This window comes from Oryzias melastigma, linkage group LG9 (genome assembly GCF_002922805.2).
Source record: "Oryzias melastigma strain HK-1 linkage group LG9, ASM292280v2, whole genome shotgun sequence".
NCBI lineage: Eukaryota > Metazoa > Chordata > Actinopteri > Beloniformes > Adrianichthyidae > Oryzias > Oryzias melastigma.
The window spans coordinates 2,092,219-2,103,440 of NC_050520.1; the positions used below are offsets into that span (position 1 = coordinate 2,092,219).

The following is an 11,222-nucleotide window of genomic DNA, read 5'->3' on the forward strand; positions in this document are numbered from 1 at the left end:
TTTTCAGCTGTTAGCTTCAGCGTTTTCAGCTATCAGCTTCAGAGTGTTAGCTATCAGCTTCAGCGTTTTCAGCTATCAGCTTCAGCGTTTTCAGCTATCAGCTTCAGTGTTTTCAGCTATCAGCTTCAGCGTTTTCAGCTATCCGCTTCAGTGTTTTCAGCTATCCGCTTCAATGTTTTCAGCTATCAGCTTCAGTGTTTTCAGCTATCAACTTCAGCGTTTTCAGCTATCAACTTCAGCGTTTTCAGCTATCAGCTTCAGCGTTTTCAGCTATCAGCTTCATTGTTTTCAGCTATCAACTTCAGCGTTTTCAGCTATCAGCTTCAGTGTTTTCAGCTATCATTTTCAGCATCTTCAGCTATCGGCACTAGTGGCCAAATTCAGCTTACTGCACTCAAACTGTAGCTTTATTGCAGTTAATGCTACATATCTAACTTTCAGTTAGTTTAAAGCTAATGATGGTTAAAATCTGCTTTACATCCATTTTGCGCATGACCTGATTAGTCGACTAATGGGAAAAAATAATCTATGATTATAATCGTTTGTGGCAGCACTAGATTAAAGTACACACCATTTGTGCTCTACGAAGGGCAGCTGAAACCTTTTCCCTAAAACGACTGTTTCATCAGTCGGCGTGTTGAAAATGAGGCCTTAGTTGCGTGCACCTGTACAGGTGTTATGTTTTAGGGTTGTCGTATAAAGAAGCGGTTGCATCTTAAGGGTGTGTCTTGCAGTACGACCGCCTCAAAACGTCATGGAAACGGAACGTACCATTGTCGTACATGTGGTAAGCGTGTTGTGAAGTGTTGTAAGGCTAATGGAAGTTGTATACACCTATGATGTATAGGTGATGCTGTCGTATGGCGCCCTTACGCCACACTCTGGTCATTAGTGGAGTTCGAGTACTGGTTTTTTACTGACTGTGTACACAATGATGCATGGAGTTGCACTTAAAGAGCGCATACTAAACATAGTTTTTGTCATTAGAGAGCTAGCATCTTTTTCAGCATTTTTGATCCCCTGTATTGTCGATGTTTCCTCTTTAGAGTTCTCCTTTCTTCTCTTTGGTCAACAACCGCCTGGTTTGGAACAAAGCTGAGTCAGAAGCTCAGCTGGGAGTTTTCCACGATCCTCCACCGTTGGGGAGTTTTCTCTCCATCAAGCAGCTCGTTCTTCATCCCACTTTGCATCAGATCTCCCTCCTCTTATCGTGTTTCTTCAGCTGGAACATCAGTTAACCCCCCTCCTAACTGACACCACCTTCAGGAACAGTCCTGTTGTTTCGAGCAGCTGGATCAAAGTCCGGAGCATTGTGTGCTCAGTTCTCGCTTGGCCTCCCGCTCAATACCTGTCGCTTCCACGTCTCTGCCGCTTGTTTTTCCTTCCTGCTTGAAAGAAAGTGTTTTGTGTCCCGTATGATCCTGCAGAGGACGGGTTAGTGCAGACATCTGCAACACAAATTAAAAACAACATTTAAATCTTTTCTGGTAATATTTTCAAATTAAAAGCAGCAATTTTTTAAAGGCTTTTATTTTAGTCTTCCAAAACTGCTGACTGAGGAGAAAGATGGAAATGTGACGATTCACCTGTCCTTCCTTCTGTCTGATGGAGACCAAACAAAGATGGAGGACTGTCCAAAGAACAACGAAAACAAAATGTTTTTATCTCATGAATGGTCCTATGTCACTCACAATGTAAAAGGAGGTTTGTTTATAGATGCAACATCCCCCTTAAAAATGTACGGCAAAGAAAAAAACATTTATTTCTTCTAAAATTTAAACTAAAGTTTTCCATTAAAAAAACAGGAAAAAAGTATGATCTCAGGATTAAGGTTAAGGTGAAAATTCAACTTCAAGGAAATATTTAACTCCTCAAAACCAAAAATAACACCTTGATTCTAACAGGAAAAACTTCTAATAAAGAAGAAGAAAAACATTTATAAGTCACACTCGTAACGTGTTTAAGTCACATATAGAAAAGCATATATAAGTCACACGTTTTGATTTGCAATGGCAAAAAATAAAAACAAGAATAATAATAAGGCTTCAATGCAAATGAGAAAAATATCAAAATTTAAGAAGAAATCAATCAAATGTTTTGGATGACACTTCTTCTTCTGGCGCTGTCAGAAGAAAATACAGCACCATCTAGTGGTTGCGAGCAACCGGTTGCTAGTGGAAAAATAACATTTTTTTTTTTTTTTAAACCTGTATTTTCTGGATTATAAATCACACCAGAGTATTAGTCACAGGAGCAAAAAATGTGTAATCAAGAAGAAAAGCATATATAAGTCACACTTTGATTTGCTATGGCAACAAAGAAAAACAAGAATAATTAGGCTTCAATGGAAAAGAGAAAAATATCAAAGTTTAAGAGGAAAGCGACCAGATTCTCCTCCATGTTTGCTTTGGACGACACTTCTTCATCTGTAAGAAGAAAATACAGTACCCTCTAGTGGTTACTAGTGGAAAAAACACAAATATATGAGCCTATGTATGTATATATATATATATATATATATATATATATATATATATATATATATATATATAAAAGAAAGACAAGTCATTCCTGAGTATAAGTCGCACCCCTGGCTAAGCTATGAAAAAAACATCGACTTATACTCTGGAAAATACGGGAACTGAATTATCACAAATTAGAAACAATTATATAGAGTGCACAACAGTTTCAAGTTTCTTATTAGGAAAACACATTTTTACACAGCAATAATAAATAAAAAAAACAATTGTCATATGGCCCAGCACTACATTAAACTGTTGTTGACATGAGGAAAATAAAATCTGATTGAAAATAATTTTTTTCCAGTTTGTTTGAGGAATTAGAAATCTTAAGAATTGGTTTTTTTTTAGATTTTCGGTAAATCTTATCCAAAAATCTTATTTTTTTTCTGGCAAAAACCCAAATCTGCCATTTTTGTTTGTGTTGCAGAGAAGTTACCCGTCAAACTGCTCTTACGGTGTGTTGCCGCCGTGCAGAGACACACAGTCTGCAAAGTGATGCACGTGGCATGACATGCAGAGTTTGGCGGAAACGGCGACGCGAGGAAGGTGAAAGTGCAACAGGAAATGAAAAGGCTGTAATAATAACACAATGGGCGCCTGAGCGTGCTTGCACAGCTGGCAGTTGTTGTTACAGTGTGTTCTCCCTGCATCTCTCGCTTTGTTTTGATGGTGCGATTGTCCCGTGTCATGACGGGGATTATCTTTTGCTGAGTCAGCGGTTGGCGGTTTCCCACACTGTTGCATCCTAAACCTGACTGATGGGCGGAAAATGATGTAAATTAATTGTCAAAAAACTATATATATTTTAAATTATGGATGAAAGAAAAGTACTAGGAGGAGAGCAGTTATTTTATTTTGGATTGTTAACATTTCGTTTTAAAAAACGCTTATTTAGGATTTTTTCATATTGTTGTTTAGCAAAATTAAGAAAATGTAAAGTTTAATCAAATAATATTCACAATCGAAGTTCAAAGCGTCTAAAAAGAAGACTCTATAAACGTTAAGAGTCTCTCATCAATCAGATTTGTGTGCAAATGTTGTTTTGTATGTGTGTGACCAGCAATTGGTGCATGATTTTTTAACATTTGTGTGTTTAGTTTCAAGCTGTTTTCATTTTAATTTCTCCTTTTTTAAGTTTGTATTTTGCATTTTTTTTTATTTCATAATTTTTGTACTTGGGCATAAAATGTATTGCTTGAGTTACAAATCAAGAATTACACACACACAAATCAAGAGTAACACACAAATCAAGAATTATGCACAAATCAAAAATTAGGCTGATACAATTCCGATGTTGCGCACAAATCAAGAATTACACACGCACAAATCAAGAATTACACACGCACAAATCAGGGATTAGGCACACACAAGTCCAAAGTAACGCACAATTTATATTTACGCACAAATCAAGAATTAGACACACACAAATCCAAAGTTAAGCACAAATCAAGAATTACGTACACATAAATTCAAAGTTGCGCACAAACCAAGAATTATGCCTACACAAATCAAGGACATAGTTTCTGCAGATCGGTATGAGTTCATTAGAAATTCACCTGAGTTGTTGGCGGGACTGTTGGCAAGGTGCAACCCCGCCCCCTTCCTGTTTCCTATAGCTCAGAGCAGGGAGCTTGTGGCCCACCCAGCGAATTTTCTACATCACAAATACAATCTTTACCTCACTTAATTTATTTTCCATCTGCTCCTGTTTTACAACAATTTGCATAAATAAATACTCAGAAATGCAAATTTAAGCTTAACTTAAATATATTAGTGGGTCTCCCATGTGCTTTTCCAGAAGGACCACCAACTGAAAATCCTCATCTAGTCTGTAGGAACAGTAGCTAAACTAAAACGGTTGTTTTTTGCGGAGCAGCGAAGTTTGGTTACGTTTGTCATTGGGTTCCTACGTTGTCCCTTCTGGTCAGCACTTTGGGTCGTCTTTTGTGCTGGTTGATTGATGCATGAGCGGTGCTTGTGGTGCAGACGGGCTGCATTGTTTCTCATGGCTGTTGACATTGTGGTATGCTGCTGGAGCTGACCGCTTAATTTAGGAGGACAGATTATAAAAAGCCCAAACAGCACAACACAGTTTCATGTTTTACTCATGAAAACAAGCAAAGACATTTGTGTGATATTTTTATTTTTCTCCAAAACTTTGAGTTTAAATGACTGGTTTGTTGTCGTGCTGCCACAAACGATTATTTTAATAGTCGACCAATCACAGATTAGTTCTTTCCGATTAGTCGACTAATCTGGTCATGCGCAAACTTAGATGTAAAGCACATCTTAACCATCATTAGCTTTAAACTAACTAAAAGCTAGATTATATAGCATTACCTGCGATAATGCTAGTGTGAATGCTGTAAGCTGAATTTGGCCGTTGAAGTTGCTAGTTTTGATGGCTAAAAACGCTAAGCTGATAGCCAGCTAAAATATTGGTTAAATGCCAAATTACCCCCCAAAAATGATAAAAGCCTAAGATAGCCAAAACTGTTGAAATTTTAGCTAAACTCCAAATTAGCCTGAATAAATTAAAAAAAAAAAAAAATCAAAATTAGCCTAAATAGCTAGCATGCCGCTGAAACATTAGCTAAACTAAAAATTAGCCCAAAAAAACAAAAAAGCCTAAATTAGCCAAAATAGCTAACATGTAGCTGAAATATTAGCTAAACTTCAAAGTAGCCCTAAAAAACTGAAAAAAAATTAAATTAGCCAAAGTAGTTAGCATGTAGCTGAAACATTAGCTAAACTCCAAAACAGCCTAAAAACAAAAAAACATAAATTAGCCAAAATAGGTTGCATGTAGCTGAAATATTAGCTAAACTCCAAAACAGCCTAAAAACAAAAAAGCCTAAATTAGCCAAAGTAGCTAGCATGTAGCTGAAACATTAGCTAAACTCCAAAATAGCCTAAAAACAAAAAAGCCTTAATTAGCCAAAGTAGTTAGCATGTAGCTGAAACATTAGCTAAACTCCAAATTAGCCTAAAAGCAAAAAAGCCTAAATTAGCCAAAATAGCTAGCATGTAGCTAAAACATTAGCTAAACTCCAAATTAGACTGAAGAAATAAAGAAAATCTAAATTAGCCTAAATAGCTAGCATGGCACTGAAACATTAGCTAAACAAAAAATTAACCTAAAAAAGCCTAAATTAGCCAAAATAGCTAGCATGTAGTTGAAATATTAGCTAAACTTCAAAATAGCCCTAAAAAGCTGAATAAAAATTCTAAATTACCCAAAGTAGCTAGCATGTAGCTGAAACATTAGCTAAACTCCAAATTAGCCTAAAAACAAAAAAGCATAAATTAGCCAAAATAGGTAGCATGTAGCTCCAAAATAGCCTAAAAACCCTTAATAAATGCCAAGATTGTCCAAAAAGCTAGCATAATCTCGTTATAACTTTTAACTTCACTACACTCTGACTCCATATAATGGAAAAATAATGACTAATCGACTATTAAATTAGTCCTCGGCTATTTTGACAGTGGCAGCCCTAGTTTGTTGAATCGAATGAGTGGCAAATATGTAGAAAACCATATTTTTGTTTTGATAAAATGGCCCCAATTGTTTTTGTTTTTTTTTCATCACATCTGAACAGTTCAGTCTCTCTGCAGGCCCGTTTGGACCGCTCACAAAGACGACATTCAGGCATTCAGGCAGGCTAAATAGGCTGCCCAAGCAACGGCCTTTGAAAGCAAATGCATTTGGCCTCAAGTGTTGAGGAAAAATTCCAACTGAATACCAATGACTTTTTTTTCTTTTTTTAATAAAGCCTCTAACATACTGAGCTCTGTCAGTCGGCTTTAAAGGATAAGAAAACCTTGTGAAAGTGTTTTGCAAAAGGAAATTCCAATTCTTGTTGATTCTAGACAAACGCTCTGCACTAAATGTTAAAACTGTGGTTGTGAGTTGCATTTTTTTTCGTTTTTTCTGATTATGATGAGAGCTCTGCCCTCATTTGCTGCAGACAAAGCATTAACGCAGAAATGATAACAAGCTTTTGGGAATGTGTGCTAATTAATTCATAGTTCTGAACACGTCTGAGGATTTCTGTCGTTAGCAGAATCTATAAACTTTGTTCTTTAACTTCCATGTTGTCCATATTTTTAACCGGTCTCCTTTTTTTTTTCTTTCTTTAGATGCAAGTTCTTTAGCCTGACAGAAACCCCGGAGAACTTCACGCTGGTGCTGGACGAGGAGGGCTTCAAAGGTAAGTGTGAAAGGGTCACGCGCTCCTCCAGCGTAACTCCAGCTTCAGTTCAATCAGAATGAACTCAATGGTTTGTTTAAAATGCTCTTTAGAATATAATTAAATAGAAATTGTATGGATCCACAACAAGGAAATTAACTTACCATAGCTATATAAAAAAGCAACAACTTATAAATAACACAAACAATAAATAACAAAATTAAAAATGTCTCCAGTGTCTACAGCTGCGTTTCCATTGACTATGAAATTGTACAAATTGGATTTGCAATAAGAAATTGGGAAACGTTGAAATTGGAAAAACTTGGATTTAGCAAAAGAAAAATGTGCACTTAAAAAAATGTGGGTATTTGAGGCATATCCAAATAAAATATTTAGCAAAACTGCAATGGAAACACTTTTTAAAATTTATTTATTAAACGAGTCACGTGACCATCAATGAATGTGCAACTAGAGGTCCCACAGCGTCACAGCTCCTCAAAAGTTTAGTGTCAGGAGGAATTGTTGAATCCACAGCTTCTCTTTAAAACCACAAATACCCAAAATCCCTTCATCCGTAGCCTCTCCCACGTAGCGCGCCGTTCCTTGGCCTGAATCAGACGCCGACATCTCCTTTGATAGATGATGATGAGTGCTGGTGCTGTGGCAGAAATTTGAATGTATCTGCTGTAATTAAAGTTTTGTTCACATTCGTGGTTTTGAAGGACTTATCATGTGAGTTGGTTTGTGTTTATTTGCATAATTATGATTTAATGAAATAAGTGTAATTGTGAATTTTTTTGTTTTTGTTTTTACATTTCTAACATTTTGATAGTTTTGTGCGCATGTGTGATTTTATTTTGAAAATCTGCCAACACCAATTCTCAATTTGATACTTTTGTCATTTAAAAAATTAATAAACAGATTCAGGTTTTACACTTTTTTTTTTAAACAGAGCACTTCTGGGAAGTAGTTTCAAGTAAAAATTGTGCAACTATCAACTAGAAACATAGTGAACTGATATAAACAGGTAATGATTACTTACATCTGAAAGATTAGTGAATGTAGCTTTTGAAACTACTGAACATTTTTGATCTTATGTTATTCACACCTCCATTAAAAAATTCTTAAAAATTAATAATGACTTTCTTCCAAAACTATTGTTGTAGCATGAATGTAATGATGGGCATTCATTGCTCATATATTCATTTATTAGTTTTGGTTGTTTTTGAGATATTATTATGGCCCGCAGCAGCATTCACTGACTGCAAGGACCATATTATTTTTGTAATGTTTATTATTATTCTATCTCTCTGCATCGTTGAGTGAAAATTTGACCTCTGCCACATACTCAAAGTCACAAAAATTTGCACAAACCCAGAGAAAATGCGCGTGGCGAGCTCACAAAAGCGGCGCAGTCTTAATATACCCACAAATTTTAATGGATTACTATGAAAATGTAATATGTTGATCCCAGGCTGAAGCTGTAACAATTATTATAACATAGGTTATGAACATAAAAGGAATGTGGGCGTGGTTGGCTAATAACCTCTGTTGCTAAGGAAATCCAAAAATGTACTTTTGCAGATTCTTGTGAAACTAATGTCAATCTGTTCGTTGACCTCAGGCGAACAAAACATAAAATGGTTGCTATGGAGATAAAACAAACAGAAAAGACACTATTTTGAAAATTGTGTTTTTTCTATCAATTACTCACATACATCTCAGACCAGCTTTACAGAAAGAGAAGTTTTCCAAGAGCTTGTACTTTGTAGACAGTCCCTTGGCATCATCTCATTGCCATTTCCGTTAAAAAGAAACCCTATCTTTCTTCTTTTGGAATGCTATTGTCAGAGTTGAGCCAAGGCCTTCATAATAAATCAAAATTTGTCTTCATTGAGGCATCAGCCTGTGTGATACATGCATCCCAAAAGACGTCATAAAATGAGATAAATGGTTACCCTAAATGTTTACACTCGCTAAAACAGTCTCATGGAAAGGATTTAAGGATGTTCAGATTTGAAGACACTATTTTTCCATATATGAAGTGATCAGATTGGATTTAAAATAAATGATCCCATTACACTTACAGCTTTATTACTGCTCAGTCGTCCTAAATCCCGTCTAAAGAAGCGTCAGCTCCTCTTTGAGCTTGAATTTGGCTACCAAACTAGAGCTTTGTTTCAGCACTTCCTTCCTTCCTTCTCCCGTCCTGCAAGCAGCATGAATGTAACCTGATTCTCTGAAAAAAACAACAGGAAAATGCTGCATCATGAAAAAGAGCGAGTACTGTCCATTTGTATCTGAAAACAAAGATAACGGATGAACTGTTGGTTTCTGCAACAGGAGCAGCGTGTCGTTACTGTAGTCTGTGGTAAAAACCGCAGCTGAACTCACGGCTGGAGGTTCATGGGAGGACATTTCTATGACTCTTGAACTGTTTTCCAGTTTGTGAAAACAGGATTTAAGTGTCGCCAAATAATGTTTTTGAAGAAAATATACCCGTTTCAGGTGATTAGGTTAAAATTGTTATTGCAGAGCTCTACAGACTCCTCTTTGCATGAGTTAATATTTTCAGTTTATTTTGAATTGCTGTTTAAATAGCGGAAATGAAAACTCATCAAGTCACGACATACAAGTCACTTCCCCGTTTGCTCTTTGTTTCACTTTATCCCTTTGTCCAGATGCAGATGTTGAAGGCCCGCGATGCCTTCAGGCTCTCTAAAACACGCCGTCTCCTCTTTCTCCTTCCGAGTTCCTATTTTAGGAGGTTGTGTAGAGTGAGAGACTGTCCTTAAAAAATATGCCAACCAGAACAGAGGCCCTCTGAAGGATAAAACAGAAAGTTGGATTCATTCTAAGGTTGGCTACAATGCCATAAACAACTGTTTATCTGACCAGCTTCATTTATTTAGCCCATGAAAAGTTTTTTTTTTTTAAGGATGCAAAGATGATGAGAAAAGCTGCAGGCTTTGAACAATAATTTGATTCGATTGGTAATTAAGTAGATATCTGAAAATGAATAACAAACTGAACTGTCAAAAAAGCTCTCATCACACTGCCGTCTAAAGCCAGATTGTTCATCAGCGTCGACCTAGTGGACCTTTTTATGCTTTTTAATTCATGTTTGAAATAGAAGTGCTCTAGAAATGAAATGAGAACCGACAGCTGTGAGAGCCTCATCCACATATGAAGGAAACTCCAATAGGAGACAAAGCAGTGAAGGACTTCTATAGACTCGGTTCAGGTCGGAGAGGTTTTCACGAGTGCAGGTGAGGGGGTCAAATACAGAGAACAAACTTGAAACATTCAGGTGTGTGACATACATAGACAAACACGACTGTTTACAACATCTGACAGCAGCTGTGAGATTACCGACTTGTTTGCAGAAGGAAATAATGTCTATGAAGGACATTTAATATCCAGTTTTCATTATGAAAATCTAATTTTATCTTATCTCTAAAAACTGGTTATTAGCTTCCAGAATGAAAAATAAAGCTTTTAGTTTTCAGGCTTCTCTCTTGATAATCTGGATGGAAAATAGTCACACTCAACATAGACAAGTAAAAAGACCTTCACTTTAAGAAAATGTGTCTTATGTTCTCAAGAAAAATCATCTCAGTTTAAGAGTGTATTTCTTGGTGACCAGAATTGTTTTCTTTAACAAGAATTCTTTGAGAGAGCATTTTTCTTTTTCTGCTTATTTAAAGAAACTGCCACTGGAATAAGAATTTTTGACTTATTTCTAAGGGGCCTGTTTTTGCAGTTTAGGTCCTTAATTCCCAAAGTACCATTAAATCCACCTATTTTAGGATACCTTTTTATGGGAAAACATCCTGGAAAAACATGTTTTATATGGAGTGATTTTTGTTGCACCATATTGTAAGAAAAAGTCACAGTTTGAGATCAAAATGGTCTAAAATGCAAACAAAATGTAAAATGTTAGAAATAAAACTTCATAATTTTAAAATGAAAATATTTAGCAAAAATCTTATTTTTGCCTTCAAAAAATCTTTTGCATTTGTAAACTTTTTTTTTCCTTTTAATTTTTTTTAAAACTTTTTTTTCTTTGAAAAATATTTTTGCATTTGCAAACGTTTTTTGTCGTATTCAAAAAAGATTTTTGCGTTTGCAGCACAAATGTTTTTAGATGAGTTGTGCCTTTTTTTGCTGCTATAGCGGTTCTCAGTCAACGTACATCTCACTATTATATTTTTAAAGCTAAAAAAGAAGTTCAGAAATGCCAATATTTTTGAAAGCAAAAAAAGTGCAAACTCAAAAAAAAAGGATAAAAAAAAATTAAATTAAACATTTTCATTTGCAAATTATGAACTTATATTCTTAACACTTTAAAGTTTGCTTGCAATATAAAAAAAATTTGACTTTTTCTTGTAGTACAGTGGCACTAAAATCATCCCATAGTTTTATGCAATTTAAAATAAGTTCAGGCTTGAAGGGTTTAAGCTTTTGAGACAAAACCATTTAAAATCTTTTAAAAGCTGTTGCTTTATAA

General features: G+C 35.6%; 1 protein-coding gene across 1 annotated transcript in view; it reads left to right on the top strand.

Annotated features, from left to right (window-relative positions):
* castor1 (cytosolic arginine sensor for mTORC1 subunit 1) overlaps positions 1-11,222 on the top strand; it is a 29,193-nt gene that overhangs the window by 4,261 nt on the left and 13,710 nt on the right. Inside the window, exon 2 of the mRNA XM_024275693.2 lies at positions 6,663-6,733. Within this exon, the coding sequence (XP_024131461.1) occupies positions 6,663-6,733 (71 nt within the window). The remainder of the gene's footprint in view (positions 1-6,662; positions 6,734-11,222) is intronic.